The sequence below is a fragment of the Hypanus sabinus genome, chromosome 18 (assembly GCF_030144855.1).
Source record: "Hypanus sabinus isolate sHypSab1 chromosome 18, sHypSab1.hap1, whole genome shotgun sequence".
Lineage (NCBI taxonomy): Eukaryota > Metazoa > Chordata > Chondrichthyes > Myliobatiformes > Dasyatidae > Hypanus > Hypanus sabinus.
The window spans coordinates 13,821,241-13,846,614 of NC_082723.1; the positions used below are offsets into that span (position 1 = coordinate 13,821,241).

General features: G+C 39.3%; 1 protein-coding gene across 1 annotated transcript in view; it reads right to left on the bottom strand.

Moving 5' to 3' along the window:
• The window catches only part of kcnt1b (potassium sodium-activated channel subfamily T member 1b), a 488,428-nt gene that overhangs the window by 102,242 nt on the left and 360,812 nt on the right, over positions 1-25,374 (bottom strand). The window contains exons 17-18 of the mRNA XM_059993689.1: positions 24,561-24,710; positions 17,612-17,850 (exon numbers count right to left, since the gene is read on the bottom strand). Coding sequence (XP_059849672.1) covers positions 17,612-17,850; positions 24,561-24,710 — 389 coding nt within the window. The remainder of the gene's footprint in view (positions 1-17,611; positions 17,851-24,560; positions 24,711-25,374) is intronic.

Consider the following 25,374-nt stretch of genomic DNA (forward strand, 5'->3'; position numbering starts at 1 on the left):
TAGTAGATGATCAGCCATGATCTCAGAATGGTGGTGCAGGCTCGAAGGGCCGAATGGTCTACTTCTGCACCAATTGTCTTTTGTCTATTTAACTCATGCTAGATTGATTTATTTTTTAGTATAATGCACTTCTTTTTTTATTCATAAAATAACGATGGGATTTATTATTATTTAGTGATAACAGCACAGTGTAGGGTTTTCCAACCTTTTTTTATGCCATGGACCCATGTCATTAACCAAGAGTGCCTGTAGACCCCAGGCTGGAAACCCTTGGTGGAGACCTTTCTGGCCTCTCAAGCCTTGCCACCCCAGCAACTTCTGACAAACCCAACTAACCCTAACCTAATTATGGGACAATTAACAATGATCAATTAACCTACCTGGTACATCTTTAGACTGTAGGAGGAAACCAGAGCACCTGGGGAAAACCCAGGCATTCCACAGGGAGAGCGTAGAGACTCCTCACAGATGGCACTGGAATTGAACTCCAAATTCTGGAATGCCCTGAGCTGTAACAGCGCCACACTAACTGTTATGCTATCATGGCACCTGAAGTACTTGAAATGAGCTCATTCTTTGATAATTTTGCGACTTGCAGGAAATATCATGGCAAGTAAAGCATGATTTGAGGGGCATCATGAAAGGACATGTCCAGGGCAATTTTTCAATGGGTGCAATAGCCAAAAACAGGTACATATTAAAGCAGATAAATGAAAAGACCATACGACCATAAAAGATAGGAGCAAAATTAAGCCATTTGGCCCATCTGCTCCACTATTTCATCATGGATGTCCCATTTTCCCTCTCAACACAATTCTCCTGCCTGCTCCAGGTAGCCTTTCATACCCTGACTAATCAAGAATCTAACAGCTTCCACCATAAATACACCCAATGACCTGGCCTCCACAGCCAATTGTGGCAATGAACTCCACAGATTCACCACCGTTTGGCTAAAGAAATTCCTCCTCACCTCCATTCTAAATGGACATCCATCTGTTCTGAGGCTGTGCCCTCTGGTCCCAGACTCACTCACTATAGGAAACATCCTCTCTACATCCACTTTATCTAGGCCTTTCAACATTTGAAAGGTTTCAATGAGATGCCACATGTTCTTCTTAATTCCAGCAAGTAAAGATCAAAAGCCATCAATTGCTTCTCATATGATGTCATTCATTCGCATGAATCTCCTCTGTATCCTCTCCAATGTCAGCACAAACTTACTCAGATAAGGGGCCCATAAATGCTCACAATACTCCAAGTGAGGCTTTGCCACTGCCTTATAAAACCTCAGCATTACCTCCTTGCTTTTTTACTCTAGTTCTCGCATAATGAATGCTAACATTGCATTTGCCTTCTGTACCACCAACTCAACCTGCAAGTTAACCTTTAGGGAATCCTCCATGAGGAATCCCAAATCCGTTTGCACCTCCAATTTTTGAATTTTCTGCCTCTTTAGAAAATACTTTTGTTCTGTATACCAAAGTGTATGATTATATTTATTCATCTGCCACTTCTTTGCCCATTCTGTCTAAGTCCTTCTGCAGTATCTCTGTGACATCCCTCCACCTATCTTCACACTGCTCACAAAGCCATCAATTCCATCATCCAAATTATTGACATACAACTTAAAAAGAAGTGGTCTGAACACAGCCCCTATGGAATACCACTCATCACTGGCAGCCAACCAGAAAAGGCTTCCTTTATTCCCACTCTTAGTCTCCTGCCAATTAGCCAATGTTCTATCCATGCTAGAATCTTTCCTGTAAAACCATGGGCTCTAATCTTGTTAAGTAGCCTCATGTGTGGCACCTTGTCAAAGACTTTCTACAAATTCAGGTAGACAATATCTGCTGATGCTCCTTTGTCTATCCTGTTTGTTATTTTCTCAAAGAATTCCAACAGATTTGACAGGGAAGATTTCCCCTTAAGGAAACCATAATGAATTTGGCCTATTTTGTCATGTGCCTCCAAATACCTGGAGACCTCATCCTTAGCAAGTGAGTCTAATATCTTCCCAACCGCTGTGGACAGGATAACTGGCCTAAAATTTCCTTTCTTCTGCCACCCTACCTTTTTGAACATAGAACATAGAATTGTACAGCACATTACAGGACCTTTGACCCACAATGTTGTGCCGACCCTCAAACCCTGCCTCACATATAACCCCCCACCTTAAATTCCTCCATATACCTGTCTTGTAGATCCTTAAACTTCACTAGTGTATCTGCCACTGACTCAGGCAGTGCATTCCATGCACAAACCACTCTCTGAGTAAAAAATCTTCCTCTAATATCCCCCTTGAACTTCCCTCCCCTTACCTTAAAGCCATGTCCTCTTGTACTGAGCAGTGGTGCCTTGGGGAAGAGGCACTGGCTATCCACTCTATCTATTCCTCTTAATATCTTGTACAGCTCTATCATATCTCCTCTCATCCTCCTCTCCAAAGAGTAAAGCCCTAGCTCCCTTAATCTCTGATCATAATCCATACTCTCTAAACCAGGCAGCATCCTGGTAAATCTCCTCTGTACCCTTTCCAATGCTTCCACATCCTTCCTATACTGAGGCGACCAGAACTAGACACAGTACTCCAAGTGTGGCCTGCACAGAGTTTTATAGAGCAGCATCATTACATCACGTCTCTTAAACTCTATCCCTCGACATATGAAAGCTAACACCCCATAAGCTTTCTTAACTACCCTATCTACCTGTGAGGCATTTACTTTATACTCTGCCTCGGAGTTTGTCCTTCCAATGTGTACCACCTCACACTTCTCCGGGTTGAACTCAATCTGCCACTTCTCAGCCCACTTCAGCATCCTATCAATGTCTCTCTACAATCTTCGACAATCCTCTACACTATCTACAACACCACCAACCTTTGTGTCATCTGCAAACTTGCCAACCCCACATTCTACCCCCACATTCAGGTCATTAATAAAAATCACAAAAAGTAGAGGTCCCAGAACAGATCCTTTGTGGGACACCACTAGTCACAATCTTCCAATCTGAATGTACTCCCTTCACCATGACCCTCTGCCTTCTGCAGGCAAGCCAATTCTGAATCCACCTGGCCAAACTTCCCTGGAACCTATGCCTTCTGACTTTCTGAAAAAGCCTACCATTGGAACCTTGTCAAATGCCTTACTAAAATCCATGTAGATCACATCCACTGCACTACCTTCATCTATATGCCTGGTCACCTCCTCAAAGAACTCTATCAGGATTGTTAAACACGATCTGCCCTTCACAAAGCCATGCTCACTGTCCTGGATCAGACCATGATTCTCTAAATGCCCATTTTGAGCAAGGGGACAACATTCGCCTCCCTTCAATCCTCTGGTACCATTCCCGTGGACAACGAGGATATAAAGATCATAGCCAGAGGCTCAGCAATCTCTTCCCTCAACTCCTGAAGCAGCCTGGGGAATATTCTATCAGGCCCCGGGGACTTATCTGTCCTAATGTATTTTAACAACTCCAACACCTCCTCTCCCTTAATATCAACATGCTTCAGAACATCAACCTAACTCATATTGTCCTCACCATCATCAAGTTCCCTCTCATTGGTGAATATCGAAGAGAATTATTCACTGAGGACCTCGCTGACTTCCACAGCCTCCAGGCACATCTTCCCATTTTTATCTCTAATCGGTCCTACCTTCACTCTTGTCATCCTTTTGTTCTTCACATAATTGAAGAATGCCTTGGAGTCTTCCTTTACCCTACTCACCAAGACTTCTCATGTCCCCTTCTTGCTCTTTTCAGACCCTTCCTAAGCTCCTTTCTTGCTACCCTATATTCCTCAATAGACCCATCTGATCCTTGCTTCCTAAGCCTCATGTATGCTGCCTTCTTCCACCTGACTAGATTTGCCACCTCACTTGTCACCCATGGTTCCTTCACCCTACCATTCTTTATCTTCCTCACCGGGACAAATTTATCCCTAACATCCTGCAAGAGATCCTTAAACATCGACCACATGTCCATAGTACATTTCCCTGCAAAAACATCATCCCAATTCACACCCGCAAGTTCTAGCCTTATAGCTTCATAATTTGCCCTTCCCCAATTAAAAATCTTCCTGTCCTCTCTGATTCTATCCTTTTCCATGATAATGCTAAAGGTCAGGGAGTGGTGATCACTGTCCCCCAGATGCTCACCCACTGACAGATCTGTGACCTGACCCAGTTCGTTACCTAATACTAGATCTAGTATGGCATTCCCCCTAGTCGGCCTGTCAACATACTGTGACAGGAATCCATCCTGGACACACTTAACAAACTCTGCCCCATCTAAACCCTTGGAACTAATCAGGTGCCAATCAATATTAGGGAAGTTAAAGTCACCCATGATAACAACCCTGTTATTTTTGCACCTTTCCAAAATCTGCCTCTCAATCTGCTCCTCGGTATCTTTGCTGCTACCAGGGGGCCTACAGAATACCCCCAGTAGAGTAACTGCTCCCTTCATGTTCCTGACTTCCATCCATACTGACTCAAAAGAGGATCCTGCTACATTACCCACCCTTTCTATAGCTGTAATAGTATCCCTGACCAGTAATGCCACCCCTCCTCCCCTTTTTCCCCCTTCTCTATCCCTTTTAAAGCACTGAAATCCAGGAATATTGAGAATCCATTCCTGCCCTGGTGCCAGCCAATTTCTCTGGAATGGCCACTACACCATAATTCCATGTACATATCCAAGCTCTCAGTTCATTACCTTTGTTCTTGATGCTTCTTGCATTGAAGTACACACACTTTAGCCCTTCTACCTTGCTACCTTCACACCCTTTATTCTGCTGCTCTTTCCTCAAAGCCTCTCTATATGCTAGATCTGGCTTTACTTCATGCACTTCTTTCACTGCTCTATCGCTCCGGGTCCCATCCCCCTCACAAATTAGTTTAAACCCTCCCGAACCATGCTAGCAAGCCTACCAGCAAGGATATTGCTCCCCCTCGAGTTCAGGTGCAACCCATCCAATCTGTACAGGTCCCACCTTCCCCAGAAGAGATCTCAATGATCCAAAAATCTAAAACCCTGCCCCCTGCACCAACTCCTCAGCCAGGCATTCAACTGCCATCTCCTCCAATTCTTACCATCACTATTTCGTAGCACTGGCAGCAATCCTGAAAACGCCACGCTTGAGGTCCTGTTCATCAGCCTTCTGCCCAGTTCCCAAAACTGAAGAATGACGTGACATTTGCAGTTTTCCAGTCCTCCAGAAACATGCTAAAATCTAGTGCTTCCTGAAAGATCATTATCAATGCCTTCACAATCTTTTCAGCTATCTCTTTCAGAACCCTGGGATGCAGACCATGTAGTCCATGTGACTTATCTACCTTCAGCCCTCTCATCTTCCGAAGCACCTTCTCCTTAGTAATAGCAATTGCACACATGACTGCCCCTGACTCTCTCGAACTTCCGGCATACTGCTACTGTCTTCCATATTATCATTTCTATGTGCAATTCACAGATGAAAAACAGAGGCAAACAAGTCTAAAAGTGTGACAGTTTTGAGTTCAGAGTGCTTACTGTCTGTCCTTATATACATTGGTATACCGGTGTCCCCCCGCTTTACGAATGTTTGCTTTACGCCACTTCGCTTTTACAGAAGACCTACATTAGTAACCTGTTTTTGCATGATAAAGGATTTTTGCTTTTACGAAAACTTTTCCCATGTAAGTTAACGGTTCTTCGCCTTACGCCATTTTGGCTTAAGAAAGGTTTCATAGGAATGCTCTACCTTTGTGGGGGGGGGGGGCACCTGTATTATTGATGACTAATCATTTTTGTCGTAGAAGTAATCAACAAATTAACAAGTTTTTGCATCAAACTCTATAATTTTGGCGGATTGAATAACCCTTCAAGATAAGTTTGTAAAGAATGTATATAGCCAAAATAACTTGGATATTTGTCTCTACAGATGCTGCCCAACCCATGAGCGATTTGTTTAGTACTCCATATTCCAGCATCCAGTGACTCTAGCTTTTCGAGATTTTTGTCCCCTCAATTTACTATAAAAACTGCTGATAATGTTCAAGCCAGCTGGAGAAACCGACTTTTGAACATTCAATGCTTGTATTCAGAGGTCAGCTGGAGACGCTCATGGAGTGAGTACCGTTTTGGATTCGCTCCGTAACTTTTACTTTTTTTAACCTTTGATCACCCTTATTCAGCGTATTTTTACCTATACCGAAAGTTTCTTTATTCTTTTTTTTGGATTTACTGCTAAGCGTTTGTTGTGAACTTTTGAAGATATGCAAACAGAAATGTCTCTCAGGTCTAAGGGACGGGATCCCGGACGTAATCCGAACGGTAACGGAAAAAAGCAGGCTCCGACACAACAAACACCATTAACTTTTGAATTGTTTATGGAGGTTTTGAATCAAAAATTTGCTGAACTACAACAATTTTTTAAAGAAGATATAAAGGCTTTTCAAGAGTACATGGTTAAGACGGACTTAGTAATTAAACAGCAACAAACTCTTATTGCGTCTCTGCAAGAAGAAGCTCGGAAGCGAGATTTGACTATTGGAAAACTGCAACAGGATTTAATTTCGACCATTAAGCTGATGGAAGCCCTTAAAGCCAAGAGTGACGATTTTGAGAATCGCTCCAGAAGACAGAACGTACGTATACTTGGTCTTCCAGACGGCATAGAAAAAGATGACCCTTCGAAATATTTTGCTCAACTTTTAAAAGAAGCGTTTCCGACAATTTTCCCGAATAACCCTCCTTTATTGGATCGGGCACATAGAATTCGGCGTCGATCACCGAGTGCTACAGATAAACCTTCGGTGATAATTGTCCGGTTCCATTATGTACATGACAAAGAACAAGTTATAAGAGCAGCTCGTCGACTAGGAATGATTAAAATCAAAGATTTTTCCTTCCGTCTGATCGAAGATTTTAGTTCAGATCTTTTAAAAAGAAGGCTTCTTTTTAAACCGTTGATGGCTGAATGTTATGAGAAAAATCTGAAACCTGCGCTCCTATACCCTGCGAAGCTTCGAATTTCTCCGTCGAATGCTTCACGACAAATTTTCCTTTCAACTTCAGAAGCGAGAAAATATCTGGAGGAGAACTTCCCTACTGTTACAGACACCAGTCTTTAATAAATGAATGATTCTGATCATATAAGATGGTTCTCGATCTCTTAAACCAGAATTATAATCTGGTTACTGGTGTAGGTTCATCCTACACTTTATGCTCAAGTTAAAGTGTGTTTGCGTCATGTTAATTGTTTTTGCCTTATACACTTTAATCATTTAACTACATACTTGTCTATTAACTTTGTTCCTTCGAAGGTATATTTTTAATTCTTTGAAGGTAAATTTTTCCTTGATTAAGATGGTGGTTTTTTGGAAAAGATTTTTGGTTTTGCTTAAGATGGCATTATGTTTATATTTTTCGTGTTTTTTCTAGACAAGGCATCGCTTATCTTAGCTTAAATATTTTTTGTTTTGTCTGGGCCAGAGCCCGAGTTATAATTGTTTTTAGTGATTATATTTTTATTCTTTTTACAACTAACTATACTTAGAAATATGGTTTTTATTATAGCGATTTTATTTTTAAAGTCGGGGTGATTCTTTTATATATATCCTTTTTATATGGAGTGTTCTTCAGCTGACATGGGGGTAGGATTAGTCTGACTTTTTCTCTTTTTAAGTCATATTTTGGCTTTTTCTCTTTTTCTTGGGGGGTGGGGGGATGGTCTGTTTTCTAATTCTATTTTTTTTACACCAGTTTGTGTTAGTTTTTTTATTTGGGCTGTTTTTGAACTTCAAATATGTCTGTGTTATCGTCACTTCCGGGTCTTCTCACTACTTTTGTTCCTCTTCCGGGTGCATGAATTTATAAGTTGGTTAACCCTTTCTATACCAAAGGGTTGATTATAGAATTATGGCTCAGACCATTAATTTTGTGTCTTGGAATACTAATGGTTTAAATCATCCAATTAAACGAAAGAAGATTTTCAAAGTATTCCAAAGACTTAATGCTCATATCATTTTTGTACAAGAAACTCATGTGAGGAGGGAGGACAAATTTCGTTTTTTTAGATTTTGGCGGGGTCAACAGTATCATGCAAATTCGAATGCTAAAGTAAAAGGAGTTTCAATTTTTATTGACTCCTCTATTTCATTTGTTCAACATGATATTTTTTCGGATCCGAATGGCAGATTTTTGTTAATTACGGGTTTACTTTGTAATAAAAAGGTTGCTTTGGTTAATGTTTATGCTCCAAATGTGGATTGTCCTGACTTTTTTAAGTCTTTATTTACTTCTTTACCCAATCTAAACGAATATAAGTTAATAATGGGTGGTGACTTTAATTGTTGTTTAAATCCTCTGATGGATAAATCTTTATCTATTCAGACTTTACCTAATAAGTCGGCCACTTGTATTAACTCCTTTTTGACTGACAATGGAGTTTTTGATGTTTGGAGATTTCGGCATTCTAATGACAAAGAGTTTTCTTTTTTCTCACATGTTTATCACTCTTATTCAAGAATTGATTATTTTTTTGTAGACTCTTGTTTTATTCCAATGGTAATCGGTTGTAACTATGATATTATAGCTATCTCTGATCACGCTCCGTTATTACTTTCTATGAAATTTACGGATACAGCTTTTAATGCTAGACAATGGCGATTTGACTCTACCCTGTTGCAAGACTCTGACTTTATTAAATTTATGGAGGAGCAGATCGACTTCTTCTTCTCAACTAATTCTACGGATGATATTTCCTATGGAACACTTTGGGACACTTTTAAAGCTTATATACGTGGACAGATTATTTCTTATTCTGTTGGTTTGAGGAAATGTATCAAGATGGAAACTCTTTTATTGGTTGATAAAATTAAAGAGATTGATAAGAAATATTCGATTGCTCCTAGTAAGGAGCCTTACAAACAAAGGGTTGAACTTCAAATGGAACATAGTTTATTACTTACATCCTCGATTGAAAATCAATTAATGAAAACTAAATCTGATTTTTATATACATAGTGATAAATCTGGTAAACTGTTAGCTAGTCAATTGAAGAATGCTCTGGTTAAACGTCAAATCACTAAGATTGGTCAGCAGAATGGGAATCTGACAGTTAATCATGATGAGATAAATAAGGCATTTCAAGATTTCTATACCTCCCTGTATCAATCTGAATTTCCTCAAGATTATAATACCATGTCTGATTTTCTGGGGAAATTAAATTTTCCAAGGTTATCATCTGATGATCTTTTGATATTGGATACTCCTATTACGGATGTAGAAATTAAAGGGGCTATTTCCTCAATGAATTCTGGGAAAGCACCGGGTCCAGATGGTTATACAGTTGAATTTTTTAAATTTTTTTCCGCTACTCTTTCCCCTTGGTTAGGTAAGGTTTTTGAGGAGGCCATTAGATTAGGGAATTTGCCACAATCTTTTTATAGAGCTTCCATTTCTCTAATATTGAAGAAAGATAAAGACCCTACTAATTGTGCTTCTTATAGACCTATATCTTTATTGAATGTAGACTCCAAGATTTTTTCTAAGTTACTGGCATCTAGATTGGAGAAGGTATTACCCAAAATTATTTCAGATGATCAAACTGGCTTTATTAAAAATCGTTATTCTTTTTTTAACATTAGGAGATTGTTGAATATTGTTTATACTCCCTCACATGATACTTCAGAATGCGTGATTTCATTAGATGCGGAGAAAGCATTTGACAGAGTTGAATGGCCTTACTTATTTAATGTGTTGGAGAAGTTTAATTTTAGTCCGATATTTATATCATGGATTAAATTGATTTATCATACTCCAGTAGCCTCAGTGGTTACCAATAATCAAAGATCTCCCTTTTTTCGCCTATTTCGGGGCACTAGACAGGGATGTCCTCTTAGTCCATTACTATTTAACATTGCCTTAGAACCTTTGGCAATTGCCATCAGACAATCACAGGATATTTTGGGTATTAATCGTGGGACAGATATTCATAAGTTATCTTTGTATGCAGATGATTTATTACTATTCATTTCTAACCCGGAGAAATCCATCCCAGCAGTTTTATCATTATTGGCTCAATTTAGTGAGGTTTCTGGGTATAAGTTAAATCTTAATAAAAGTGAATTGTTTCCATTAAATAAACGGGTCCCAATTTATGGAAATTTACCTTTTAAATTAGTTAATGACTCTTTTACTTATTTAGGGATCAAAATCACAAAGAACCATAAAGATTTGTTTGGATTTAATTTTTTACCCTTAATTGATCAGATTAAAGGTTTGTTTACTAGGTGGTCACCTTTGTCTCTATCTCTAATAGGCAGGATTAATGCTATTAAGATGGTTATTTTACCTAAGTTTTTATATATTTTTCAAGCGATACCAATTTTTATCCCGAAATCTTTTTTTACTAATGTTGACTCTAAAATTTCTTCATATATATGGCAGTATAAAAATCCCAGGTTAGGTAAAAAATATTTACAGAAGACTAAAAAGGAAGGCGGGTTAGCATTACCTAATTTCAGATTTTACTATTGGGCAGCTAACATTAGATATTTGTTATGTTGGTTGAAAGATGGGGGTGGATCTTTTGGCCCTTGTTGGGTGAGTTTAGAAACTAAATCGGTATCAGCTTATGCTTTGGGTTCTATTTTAGGGACTTCTCTCCCTTTTGCTCTTTCTAAATTGCCGAAACGAATCGACAACCCGATAGTTAAACATACATTGCGTATATGGTTTCAATTTCGGAGATTTTTTGGGTTGACTCAATTCGTTTTAAATAGTCCTATTGTATCTAATTGTTTTTTTCACCCTTCCATTATAGATCAAGCTTATTCAGCTTGGAAAACTAAGGGATTACTAAGATTTTCTGATTTATTTTTAGATAATTGTTTCATGTCTTTTGAACAATTATCCAACAGATATAACTTGCCGAGATTTCATTTTTTTAGATATTTACAGATTAGACATTTTTTAAGTTCTGTACTCTCTACGTTTCCAAATTTTGTGCCTTCAGATACTTTGGAGAGTTTATTTGAATTAGACCCTTTTCAAAAAGGGCTTATTTCAAAACTTTATAATATAATTATGAAGATACGTTCAGAGCCCCTTTATAAGACTAAACAGGATTGGGAAAGAGAGCTTAGTTTTAGTATTTCTAGTGAGAATTGGGATAGAATTCTTCAATTAGTTAATACATCATCGTTATGTGCTAAACATTCACTAATACAATTTAAGGTTGTACATAGGGCCCATATGTCCAAGGATAAATTAGCTCATTTTTACTCTCATATAAGTCCTATTTGTGATAGATGTCATTCTGAAATTGCGTCTTTAACTCACATGTTTTGGTCGTGTTCATTTTTGGAGAAATATTGGAAAGATATTTTTGATATTATATCTGCGGTTTTGAATATTGATTTACAACCTCATCCTATTACCGCAATTTTTGGTTTACCAATGTTAGATTCACAGCATTTATCTTCTTCAGCCCGTCGAATGATTGCATTTCTAACTTTGATGGCTAGAAGATCTATATTGTTGAATTGGAAAGAAATTGATCCTCCCACTGTATTTAATTGGTTCTCTCAAACTATGTTATGTTTAAATTTAGAAAAAATTAGAAGTGGTACTTTTGAGACTTCTATTAAATTTGAAAAGTTATGGAGACCATTTATTCAACATTTTCATATGATGTAATATGACCCTTTGCCAAGTACATTTGATTTCCCAGCTTTTAGCTTATGGATTTTGAGAGGACCGGAAGTGACGGCATTGATGAATACTTATTTTTGTGAGATATTATAAACAGCCCACTTTTTTTTTCCTTCTCTTTTGTTTGTTTTTTTTCTTTTATATTACTTATTAGCTATAGTTATTAGATTAGATTAGTTAGTTCTGCATTATATAAATTTTTTTTGTTTTTTTTTTCTTCCTTTTTTCTGTTTTTTTTATATTATACATTATGAAATATTTAGATTTACTATGTCCATACATATATCTTATGGCTTATGTCTTGGTAAACTCATTTGTATTGTAACTATTATGTATGTTTTTTTTATATGTAATGGAATGTGTATGTTGGTAATTTCTTTATCAATATATCATCTGTATTCTGTCCATATTATTAATATTAATAAAAAGATTTAGAAAAAAAAAATGCTTGTATTCATTATGGCAATGTAGTTTATGGAAGCAAATTAATGATGCACGTTGGAAGTGCCTAGCGTACTTTGTTCACATTGAAAATCAAACTGTGTAGAGCATAACTACAAGCTTGTAACCAATTTTAAAATATCCTTTCATTCCATCCTACAACCCAAAATGTAAACATTAGGGACATGTAGCAGTTATCACCATATGTGGTCTGTATTGCCATTTGTAACACTATGCATATGATGTTATCACTGGCCCCAATACTGGAGAATTAATCTTACACCAACATCGCAGTTTTATGTAGGAATTTAAGCAGATAACAACCGCTAATTGCAAACCAAAGAGAAAACAGAAGAAGAAGAGATATTAGGAACAATGAGCAAGTGGTTGGTCAACAAGGTTAATTTTAGGGAAGACCTTTAGGGAGGAGAAGGTAGTGAAGGGGGATACAGAGGTCATTTATTTTGGTCCAGGAAGCTGAAGCTATATTAAATCACTTTCTCATGTCACAAGGTCAAAGTGAGAAAGTGACACATAAAAAGGAGTCTGATAGAGAGTAGTAGAAGAAATGGCTCAAGCGAATTTGAGAGTGGGGTGAAAGTTGGTAACTAAGATGATAAAATTAAGTTCTGCTTGAGTACAGGAGGCAGCACCAATGCAATTGCAATGCAACAAATAGTTTTGTCTCCTGAGATGGAGGCAGAGAAATCCAGACATAGACAGCTTGTCTCTTGAGATAAAGGAAACAGAATGTGAGGAAGGACATGGGTTATGGTGCCTTAAATGAAGACAATAAAGTGGCTGAGAAATGGGGATTAGCCAAAGGGACACTGAAACAGTCAAAAATGGATGCATGTTAATCTATCAGCAGCAAGTAGATGGGCAATATTATTGAGATGGAATTATTGAGAGAGGAGGGAGATGCAAAGAAAGATGAATACAGAGAGTGTTGGGAAGATGGAAACATTAAGAGAGACTGGGAGAAAGAGAAAAGAGATGGTGGGAGAAAGAGATTGAGATGGATAATGTACATATGGCATGTGAAGCAAAATGACAGTAACAGAGAGTGAGAGCGTTTCAAGAAAACAAAACGATCAAGAGAGCAATACAACAGGACAATGTGAGACTTACAATTACAAAGTCACAGCATGGAATACAGACATCAATGCCGTTTATTGCTCGAGCTGAACGAGTACCCAGACTAAACATCTTGTAAGCCACCTTGATTATAAAATCAAATATAAACCAGACTGAGCAAAGATTAAGGTATATCTTCAATAAAATGGAATGAAGAAGGGTGGACAATATTAGACCATAAACTCAGCAGTTGAATGCACACATATTAATAGTGAGGTGTTTAAAATAAAGGATGAGCAAACACTGCAATTTAAAGCACAGACACTTCCTGGAAGGTTAAAGGGTTTGAAAGTATTTGAAACATGGGTGATTTTTTTCAAGAAATGAGTCTTTGCTTAATTGGGAGCCAGTGTAACTCAGTAAACCCACAAGAGTAATGAACAGGATGAAGCAAATTAAGACCTGTGTAGCAGAGTTTAGACAATCTCAATATTAAAGAAGGGAGAAATATGTAAACATCTCAGGAGCTCATTGGAATTACTCAGAGTTAACAAATGACCTGATGATGATTACAGCAATCAAAATGAATAAGTGCCAGGGAGATAATATGTTTTAAAGTTATCTCCAGGCCAAATATGACAATTTAATAAATATATCAATTCCATACATTTGCAAAAGAGAGAGAGGGTCAGTGGCTAAGGTATATAAGAGTATGTCAGAGGGACTGAAGACAATGCACTTTTCCCTTTTCAATATTTAGCTGTAGGAAAGTTTTGCTTGCCCAGTACTTGATAGAAAACAGACAGTGAATTCAGAAATAGCAGAGGAGGTCAAGAGGTGGGGAAGCAAAGGTGGGTATCGTAGGCACATGGAAAACAATGCTCAAATTTATCTTGCCATTTATTTATTCGTATAGCACCAGTTTCCTTATGTTTTCCACATTGCCAGTATTCAGCCACACCTTCCAAAATTTATTTTTGCAATTCCTTTAATTCCTGTAACCTCCCTTTCACCCCGCAATCTGATTAAATAAAGGGAATGTTGTATTCTACATGAAGTGGCACCTAAAAGATAACTCATTAAATTTAATGTAGATTTTTTAACAAAATGTTAGAATAATGGAAGGAATGATTAGTAACGGTCAGCAAAGAACTTGAATGATGGATGTTTTTATGCTGATAGATTGTGGATAGAGAAGTGCAGCAGGGACTTAATCTTTTCAACTTGTATGAACAACTTGAAGATGGACAGAAGTTGACTAATTAAAGTTTTTAGGTATTATCAAATTATCATTGGGAATAAAATAGCTTACAGAAAAAAACATGCTTTTCGGTAGAGAACAACAGTCTTATGATGGAGATCAACACAAACAAATATCAAACACGAGGAAATCTGCAGATGCTGGAAATTCAAGCAATATACACAAAATGCTGGTGGAATGCAGCAGGCCAGGCAGCATCTGTAAGGCGAAGCACTGTCGATGTTTCGGGCCGAGACCCTTCGTCAGGACTAACTGAAAGGAAAGATAGTAAGAGATTTGAAAGTAGTGGGGGGAGGGGAAAATGCGAAATGATAGGAGTAGACCGGAGGGGGTGGGATGAAGCTAAGAGCTGGAAAGGTGTTTGGCAAAAGTGATACAGAGCTGGAGAAGGGAAAAGACGGGAGGGAGGCCTTGGGAGAAAGAAAGGGGGGGGAAGCACCAGAGGGAGATGGAGAACAGGCAAACAACTAAGTATGTCAGGGATAGGGTAAGAAGGGGAGGGGGGCATTAATGAAAATTAGAGAAGTCATGTTCATGCCATCAGGTTGGAGGCTACCCAGCTGGTATATCAGGTGTTGTTCCTCCAACCTGAGTGTGGCTTCATCTTGACAATAGAGGAGGCCATCAGAATGGGAATGGGACGTGGAATTAAAATGTGTGGCCACTGGGAGATCTTGCTTTCTCTGGCGGACCGAGCGTAGGTGTTTAGCGAAATGGTCTCCCAGTCTGCGTCGGGTCTCACCAATATATAAAAAGCCACACCAGGAGCGCCGGACACAGTATACCACACCAGCCGACTCACAGGTGAAGTGTCACCTCACCTGGAAGGACTGTCTGGGGCCCTGAATGGTGGTGAGGGAGGAAGTGTAAGGGCAGGTATAGCACTTGTTCCGCTTACAAGGATAAGTGCCAGGAGGGAGATTGGTGGGAAAGGATGGGGGGGACGAGTGGACAAGGGCGTTGCATAGTGAGTGATCCCTGCGGAAAGCAGAAAGAAGGGTGGAGAGAAAGATGTGCTTGGTAGTGGGATCCCGTTGGAGGTGGCAGAAGTTATGGAGAATTATACGTTGGACCTGGAGGCTGGTGGGATGGTAGGTGAGGACAAGGGGAACCCTATAACAAGTGGGGTGGTGGGCGGATGGGGTGAGGGCAAATGTGCGGGAAATGGGAGAGATGAGTTTGAGAGCAGAGTTGATGGTGGAAGATGGGAAGCCCCTTTGTTTAAAAAAGGAAGACATCTCCTTCATCCTGGAGTGAAAAGCCTCATCCTGAGAGCACATGCGGCAGAGACGGAGGAATTGTGAGAAGGGGGTAGCATTTTTGCAAGAGACAGGGTGGGAAGGGGAATAGTTTAGGTAGCTGTGAGAGTCTGTAGGCTTATAGTAGATATCAGTAGATAAGCCGTCTCCAGAGATGGAGACAGAAAGATCAAGAAAGGAGAGGGAGGTGTCGGAAACAGTGTCAAGGTATGCAGAAATGAGCTCGTAGGGGCAGGAGCAAGCTGAGACAATAGGTCTACCTGGACAGGCAGGTTTGTGGATCTTGGGTAGGAGGTAGAAACGGGAAGTGTGGGGTGCAGGAACTATGAAGTTGGTGGCAGTGGATGGGAGATCCCCAGAGCTGATAAGGTTGGTGATGGTATAGGAGACAATGGTCTGGTGCTCCTTAGTGGGGTCATGATCAAGGGGTAAATACGAGGAGGCATCAGAGAGTTGTCGCTGTGCCTTGGCCAGGTAGAGGTCAGTACGCCAGACTACAACAGCTCCCCCCTTATCAGCAGGTTTTATAGTGAGGTTGGAATTGGTGCGGAGGGAGCAGAGAGCAGAGCGTTCGGAAGGAGTTAGGTTGGAATTGGAACAGGGTGTGATGAAGTCGAGACAGTTGATGTCCTGTCAGCAATTAGCAATAAAGAGATCCAGAGCAGGCAGAAGACCAGAGCGGGGTGTCCTTGAAGAGGAGGAGGGTTGAAGACAGGAGAAAGGGTCATCGGTGGGGGTAGGAGAGTCCTTGCCAAATTAGTAAGCTCGGAGACGGAGCCGGCGGAAGAAGAATTCAGTGTCATGGCGTACCTTTCCAGCCCTTAGCTTCATCCCACCCCCTCCGGTCTTCTCCTATCATTTTGCATTTTCCCCTCTCCCCACTACTTTCAAATCTCTTACTATCTTTCCTTTCAGTTAGTCCTGACGAAGGGTCTCAGCCCAAAACGTTGACAGTGCTTCTTCTTATAGATGCTGCCTGGCCTGCTGTGTTCCACCAGCATTTTGTGTATGTTGTTCAAATATCAAACAGTAGGTTTGCAAGACAATTTAAATCACAGCCCCAAATTCTTCTCCTTTTTGCCTTATATGGTATGATTATTTCTTTGTTTTATCATTTCTTTTCTACTTTCCTCCCTTCTCTCTGATCCACCTCTGTACCTTTAAAGACCTAGAATAGTTACTACCTCACAACCATCAGGCTCTTGAACAAAAGGGGATAACTACACTCACTTGCCTATCCATTGAGATGTTCACACAATCAATGATCTCACTTTAAGAACTCTTTATCTTGTTATCTCATGCTTTCATTATTTATTGTTATTTATTTATATTTGCATTTGCACTGTTGTCTTCTGTTGTCAGGCTGATCTTTCATTGATCCTTATAATTACTATTCTATAGATTTGTTGAATATGCCCACAGGAAAATGAATCTCAGGGTTGTATTTGGTGACATATATGTACTTAGTTAATAAAATTTACTTTGAACTTAAACTTGTTGAATTTTGAAGCTCTGCAACAAGGCCATGGACCTAAACCATGTCTTGTATCTTTCACCACAGATCCTACTTAACTGAGTAATTCAAAGATTTTTGTATTTCAAATGATCACTTTTCTGAAGTATTTCATTTCTGTTTTATTTTTAGTTTTCAAATTGTCTTAAGTGTATTTGTTATCTTAGGAAAAATCTACACATGATTTTTAAAAGCTCAGTGACATGCACCCATAACATTTTCTTAACACTTGCCATCTTGTCTCATGCATTCAATCCTGATACACCCCCTCTGTTATCCTCCTTGACCCAGACATAAGATCTGTAAAAAAGAAAACTGAATGTTGAGGATCAAGGTACGTATTAAGTTTAAATCACTCACCCATACTTGCAATGATGCTGTGGACTGGTAGCCTGGAAGGTCCACTGAAGATCCCCCCTGAAGTCAGGGACTGCCTCTTCTGCTTCTCTTCTTCTTTGAATATGAATGCTGAGTTCTCTTCTTTAGTGATATTAATGTAGAAGCAGATGTCTGAACTAATCATTATGTACCGAGGCCCAGGGTTGAGTAAGATGCTTTTATTGTCCTCTCTCTTCGCACCTATCAGACAGACACCATATCTGCAGAACAGAAGGAAACCAGGAAACACTCAGCTATTTCGATGTTAACCTATTGAGCCTGTAGTTCCATCTCCTTAACTCACTAATTCTTCCCCATTACAAAGTAGATTCTCGCTCGGAATGGAAGTTCACTATGGTTTCTAAAATAAGATGACTGACAGATGAACAACATTTTGGCTGTAAACATCTCTCAAAGTAGTTTTGATAGCATGTATTCAAGTAAATGCTTAATTTTCAATTTGATTTCCATCACTACGGACCTCTTTCTAACCATATTAATAATTGCAGCTTAATTGCACAAAGGCATTGAGTTCATAAAAATTGTAATTTCTTACAAAATAAAAACAAGAAAATTATATTAAACTTTAAAGATGAGTATGACATTAATCTCCATAGTGTGGTTTAGTTGGCATCCAGATCTCAACAAGAGACGACCTTTAAGGTAATATTAGCTTTATTTGCCACATGTACATCAAAACACACAGTGAAATGTGTCATTTGTATAAACAACCAACACAGTCCGACTATGCGTTGGGGCAGTCCACAAGTGTTGCCATGCTTCCAGTACCAACACAGCATGCCCATAATGTACAAACCCTAATCTGTACATTTTAGGAATGTAGGAGGAAACCAGAGCACCTAGAGAAAACCTAGGTGATCACAAGGAGAACATACAAACTCCTTACAGAGAATGGCAGGAATTGAACCCTGATTGTTGATCCATGTGCTGTCACAGTATTATGCTAACTTCTATACTGCTTTGGCACCTCCAAAACCAGGTATCATTATATAAAGACCACATTGTCTACTTTCCAGTATTTATGCCTATAATCTATACCTCTGAAAGCCTCCAATTCTTATTCATCCTGCTGAAGGGTCTCGGCCTGAAATGTTGACTGCACTCTTTTCCATTGATGCTGCCTGGTCTGCTGAGTTCCTCAGCATTTTATGTGCTGATTGTAATTCATTGCTCTTAGTGAAGATGACACTAAAGGACAATTTACTGTTCACATAACATGAATATTCAATTACATGCGCAAAAGTAGAATCACCACGTAAAACCTTCACCATTCTTCATCTTCTCTCATCTGCTCTGACTGCCTTTTTCTCAACCTCATAGTTATTTTTACTGCTGTACATGCAACTGTGCAGAACACTGCTTCTGTTAAATGCAAGAAGCTTGAAGCAGGGCTGGTAATAGAGATTGATGTCCATAAGCAAAGCCTGTAATGCTAATGATAAGATCTTGTTAATGCACAAATAATTTGGGAAGTTCTTCTAGTGAAGAGGCTACTACTCTGCAGTGTAGAGTCTGAATACATAAAACTTAAAACATCTATTTAAATACATTCTGAATCTGATTAGAATTTAGATGCCACACTGCAGAATCCAAAGGTCAATCTTTAAACATATACTGAAAACAAGCACCAGCAATATTCATCGTACTGCAGCACACAGTTACAAGGCATCAAAAACTCAGAGATTCCCGACTGATCAACGATTGTGGTGCTGAAATCCTGATACATTATTTAATGTTTACACTGGCAACAGCTTATTATGAAATGAGACAGTTTTCTTCGATTTGCACCCCGACAGGACACTCAACATAGAACATAAGGCACAGTACTGTTTCTTTGGCTACAATGTTTTAATCTATTCTAAGAACAATCTAATCCTTTTCTCCCACACAGTCCTCCATTTTTCTTTCATCCATCCGCCTATCTGAGAGTCTCTTAAACACCCCTAATATTTCTGGCTCTACCATGACCTCTGGCAGCGAGTTTAATGCACCTACCACTCACTGTCTAAAAAGTCTTAAGTCTGACACCCCCCCCAACTTTCCTCTAATTACCTTAAAACTATAAAAACATGAACACCAAGTTTTCATATGTCCTGGCCTGATTCATTCCACTCTGTCATTTCCCACAACATAACAGAGGTATTTCTACATATTGTCACTCCTTTCCTGAATCAGGTAGTTATTTGTTAAACTGTTATAAGAAGAGATCTGATATCATTAATCAGGAAATGGCAATTGGAATTTCTGGGACATATGCTGAAGAAAGAGAAACTTCAACAGCTTGCAATGATGGGAAAAACTGATGGAAGAAAATTGACAGTCGACAGCAGATAACGTTCATGAGCTACATCAAGGGATGAAGACTCAAAAGTGTTGAAGAGCTAATTAGAACTTCTCAGATTAAAGACAGATGGGAGATCACAGTTGCGCATGTCGTACGACATGGCACATAATGGACAATGGGTTAAATTACAGGTTGCCTGTTTTGTACTCTTGAGAGGCCATGCTCACTAGAACAGGTATTAAGTACCTGCAGGAAGAATATTTACAAACTAGTGTCTGTTTGTTTGTAGAGCAGCTTTTGATCACATTCGAGCAAAATTATCATCATGTTGTGACTGTCACTGATAGTCCAGCTCAGGGGCAGGCAATCTTAAGCACAAATGATTTTCTAGCATGCGTTACTCATTAATTTGAGGCAATACATAACTAGATGTATTTAAATGGATAATTCCCATATTTCAAGTTTTTTATGGCAGGTATCTGGCTCACTGTCCACTCATTAATACATGATCTGGCCCACAGAGGCAAAAGGGTTGCTGACCCCTGGTCTAGCTTTTAATGCATTTTTTCAGTTGTCCTGAACTTGTGAATAAACTTGGCCCCATGTTGTCAGCCAGAATTCATTCAGCATGGTAAGCTAGAGTAGAGAATGTTAGAAGTGAACAGCAGGTCAGACAGTATTAGTGAGGCAACAAACAGCGTTGACATTTTGGATTAAAGACACTTAACCACATCCAACAAAAGAGTAGCGCTGGGTCCAAACAGGAGAAATATAAAGTTGACAGAAAAGTAGCAAGACTGAGGATTGTGAACAGTTTAAAAATAGTTAAAAATCAACAAAGACACAGATTTAGAGAGACCATTAAAAAAAAACCACATAAGACCATAACGTATAGGAGCAGAGGTAGACCATTCAGCCCATCGAATCTGTTCCGCCATTCAATCATGGGCTGATCCAATTCTTCCAGTCAACCCTACTCCCCTGCCTTCTCCTCATACCCTTTGATGCCCTGGCTAATCAAGAACCTATCTATCTCTGCCTTAAGTGCACCCAATGACTTGGCCTCCACAGCTGCTCTGACTAAGGTAATTTCTCCGCATCTTTGTTCTAAATGGATGCCCTTCAATCTTAAAGTTGTACCCTCTTGTCCTGGACCTCCCCCCCACCCCCCCCCCCCACCATGGGAAATAACTTTGCCACATCTAATCTGTTCAGGTCTTTTAACATTCAGAATGTTTCTATGAGATTCCACCCTCATTCTCCTGAACTCCAGGGAATACAGCCCAAGAGCTGCCAGACGTTCCTTATACTCATGAATCTTCTCTGAACCCTCTCTAATGTCAGTATATCCTTTCTAAAATAAGGAGCCCAAAACTGCACACAATACTCCAAGTGTGGTCTCATGAGTACCTTATAGACCCTCAACATCACATCCCTGCTCTTATATTCTATACCTCCAGAAATGAATGCCAACATTGCATTTGCCTTTTTCACCACCCATTCAACCTAGAGGTTAACCTTTAAGGTATCCTGCACAAGGACTTCCAAGTCCCTTAGCATCTATGCATATTGAATTCTCTCCCCATCTAAATAACAGTCTACCCATTTATTTCTTCCACCAAAGTTCACGATCATACACTTTCCAACATTGTATTTCATTTGCCACTTCTTTGCCCATTACCCTAAATTATCTAAATCTCTCTACAAGCTCTCTGTTTCCTCAACAATACCCGCTCCTCCACCTATCTTTGTATCATCGGCAAATTTAGCTATAAATCCATTAATCCCATAATCCAAATCACTGACATACATCATAAAAAGCAACAGTCCCAACACCAAACCCTGTGGAACTCCTCTGGTAACTGGCAGCCAGCCAGAATAAGGTTACATCCACACTAGACCGGAAAATTTTGAAAACGCCGGTTTCACGTAAAAATGATAAGCGTCCACACTATGCGTTTTTGAAAATATCTCGACCTACATCGAAACAGAGATTTCGGCGAATCTCCTCCTACTGGGCATGCACAGGACATATCTACCAAAAACAAGTGACATGTTTGGTGTCGAATCTCGCCGTAAAAGTGTGCGTTTGTGTAGTTACAGACTAGAAAAATTTAAAAAGATGGGACAGTTGTTGGCTCTCGCGTAGGAGAACTTAAAAGTAAAAAAAAAACAAATACTGAAGTGCATGGAGGCAACCGACAGGGAGTTCACGGACAGATTGACCCGACTGACGACGAACATTGAAAAACTGACTAACTCTGTTGCATTAATAAAGCACCTTGTTAAATGTATAAAACATGTCTGCATCAGTGTTATCTTGTATTTCCATACAATGTTACATTAGGCTGTTACACATCTATTGTCAGAGAAGTTCTTGCATAAATAGGTAAACCACCTTCATGCAAGCAAGGACAGAAAACAGGGCAAAGTGAGTATACTTATTTATTCAGTAAGTTATGGGTCAAAGTATTTGGAGAGTCCATTTCTAACTCTTCTGGCTTCAGTCTTGTTGCTGGTTTTTCTGAAATTGTTAGGTTGCGTTCAAGAAAACAATGAAATAGCACGCTACCGTCTGACAGCATTTTCAGAAGTCTCCGGTTACCCCGTCCACACTGATCTGCCCCAGCAGCGTTTTCAAAAATACCCACCCTGGAGAGCGTTTCTGAAAAGCTCTGGTTTCGGGGTATGAAAATGCCATTTTAGTGTGGACAGAAAGTAAAAAACGAAGAGTAAAAGCTTTGGTTATGGATTTAGCCAGTGTAGTGCGGACGTAGTCTAAAATTCCTTTATTCCCATTCTCTCTTTTCTGCCGATCAGCCAATGTTCCACCCATGTTAGTAACTTCCCTGTAATTTCATGGGCTCTTATCTTGCTAAGCAGCCTCATGTGCGGCAAATCCAAGTGCACCACATCTACATCTCCTTCTTGTAATTACCCTGCTTGTAATTTCTTCAAAAAATTACAGTAGGTTAGTCAGGCAGGATTTTCCTTTCAGGAAATGATGCTGGCTTTGGCCTATCTTCTCTTGGCTTTATAATAAGAACCTTTGTTAGTTTATACAGTATATCCTTATATTAACTTCATGCAACTACATTTGTTTTCACTAACATTAGTCTTTTTAAATTAAGCTTTTTAAATCTACTTTGGTTAATTGCTTTGCCATTCTATTGTGCATAATAAGGCACAATGGAATGGTAATGCAATTAACCATATTGCTCTGTCCTCTGAGGATACAAATAATTTCTCATTAATAGTAGGGAACCAAAAGTCTAATGAAGAAAAATAAAAGGAATGAACATTAGTAAGGAAAAAGTGCTGCAGAAATTTACAAGGATGCGGCCAATTTGATGATTTGAGATCTAGGGAGAGTCTGAATAGGTTAGAAATTTATTCACTACACTGTAGGAAGGGAGATTTAATATAGAGGTATGCAAAATGAGGGGTATAGATAGGGTAAATACTAGCAGGCTTTTCCCACTGGTTTGGTAAAGTAGAACTAGGGATCATGGATTAAGGCTGAAAAGTTAAAAGTTCAAAGGGAAACTGAGGGGGAGCTTCTTCACTCAGAGGATCATAAGAGTGTGGAACAAGCTACCAGCAGAAGTGATGGATGCAGGTTCGATCTCAAAATTTAAGAGAAATTTGGATAAGTACATGGATGGGAGGGGTATGGAGTGCTATGGTTCAGGTGCAGGTTGATGGGACTATTCCGGCAAGAGTTGAAGGGCATTCTATATTGTAGTATTCTATGACTCTAACAGGACTAAAAGTTTAAAAACTCTTAGGTCATGATAATCTATGTACATCCTTTGGAATGTTAAGGGGGTGGGTGGTTGTGGGATCCCTGCTGAGGTGACAAAATTAGGATGGATTTAATGTGGAATCTGGTGGAATGGAGAGGAGAGGGGAATCCTATGCTTGCACTGGATGGGAAGTGCGGGGCTGAGAGCCAAAGGCTGGGAATAGACGAGACACTGTTGTGTTTAAAACCCAGCAGATGGAACAAAATTATAAATGAATAGTTTGAAACAACAAACTAAAAGCGAAAAACAGAGTAGCTTACCCAAATTTCTTAATGTCAACATTATGTCCTGAGCATTACCATCAGCTTTTCCTTGTATTTACTCTCTGTAACCTTGGACCTACAGTATGTAGGTGTAAGACAGAGAGTTTGCAATGCAAGTAGGATGAAGAATTAAAATGACATACAAATGAATGTTACCACTGCAGACTAAATGGAGTGGATTGGCAAATAAGTCACCTGTTCGGCATTAGTTTTCTTCAGTCTAGAGGAGAGCACATTATGAACATTGAACTGAACTGAAAGAATGGCATTTGAATTAAGAATAAAGTTCTTCAGTTGCAAGGAGCCTGAAGGGATACAGCATCAAAGTCAATCTGAATGCATACAGCATCAAGGTCATTCACAAAGATAGTCACTTCTAAAGAAAATTTAGTTTTCCATCACCAGCAGAAACTAATGGTGAGATCATGTTTTCTGGATTAGTCCAGTAACAAAAGCTTCACGCAATCTGGGGTCAGCAGAGGAAGCCTCACGTTTAAAACCCAAGGTTCCATCTAGTCCAAAAAAGAATTGTTAATCTGAACATGAACTTCACTTACTTCTTGTGAGCATGAAATGAGGCATAGGTGAAACTCTTCCCTTCGTATTCTCCAAAAAATTTGCTGTCACTGAGCTTGATATGATAGACTTCATTCCCTGAGCACCGACCATACATCCTCTGCCACTGTTCTGGGGACTGTTGTCCTTCCCTGTAACCATGGAGATGCAATCTTTAATGGATTTCAGTTTCTCGTGAAGCATCGGTAGGCCTCATGAGGTCTATGCAAACTGAACAAGGTGAAACTCAAGGACAAGATAGTTTAGCAATTTCTATTCTTTAACTACAAGAGGATTTAAGATTGGTATTAAGTATTTCTCAGTGATACTGCATTTCTATACACTATGAAGTTTGGCGATACAAAATATGTGTGTGTTCTTTGTTCACGCTTGCATGGAATGAATGATGGGAATGGAATAGAGCCCGAAAAGCAAATTTATTGGGAGCTATGTTTCAAGGATTCAATTATAAATACAATATTTGTACACTTCAATTAACAAAATTCTCTACTGCTAGCAATATTATTTTGCTGCATCTGCTGTATTAAATGCTAAATGACACTTCAATTTCCTGACAATGTAATAACTAGCAACATCATCATGGATCAGTCTTTTGTGAATAACACACTAACATGTAGATGTGCTAATTCTCCATATTCCGTACTGTTCTACCATGTGGTATGAGGGTGTTGCTGATTAGAGCAGAATTTGGCCACGTGGCCTACTGAGTCTGCTCCACTATTCCATCAAGGCGGATTTATTATCCCTCTCAACCCCCGTGTAACCTTTGACACGTTGACTAATCAAAAGCATATC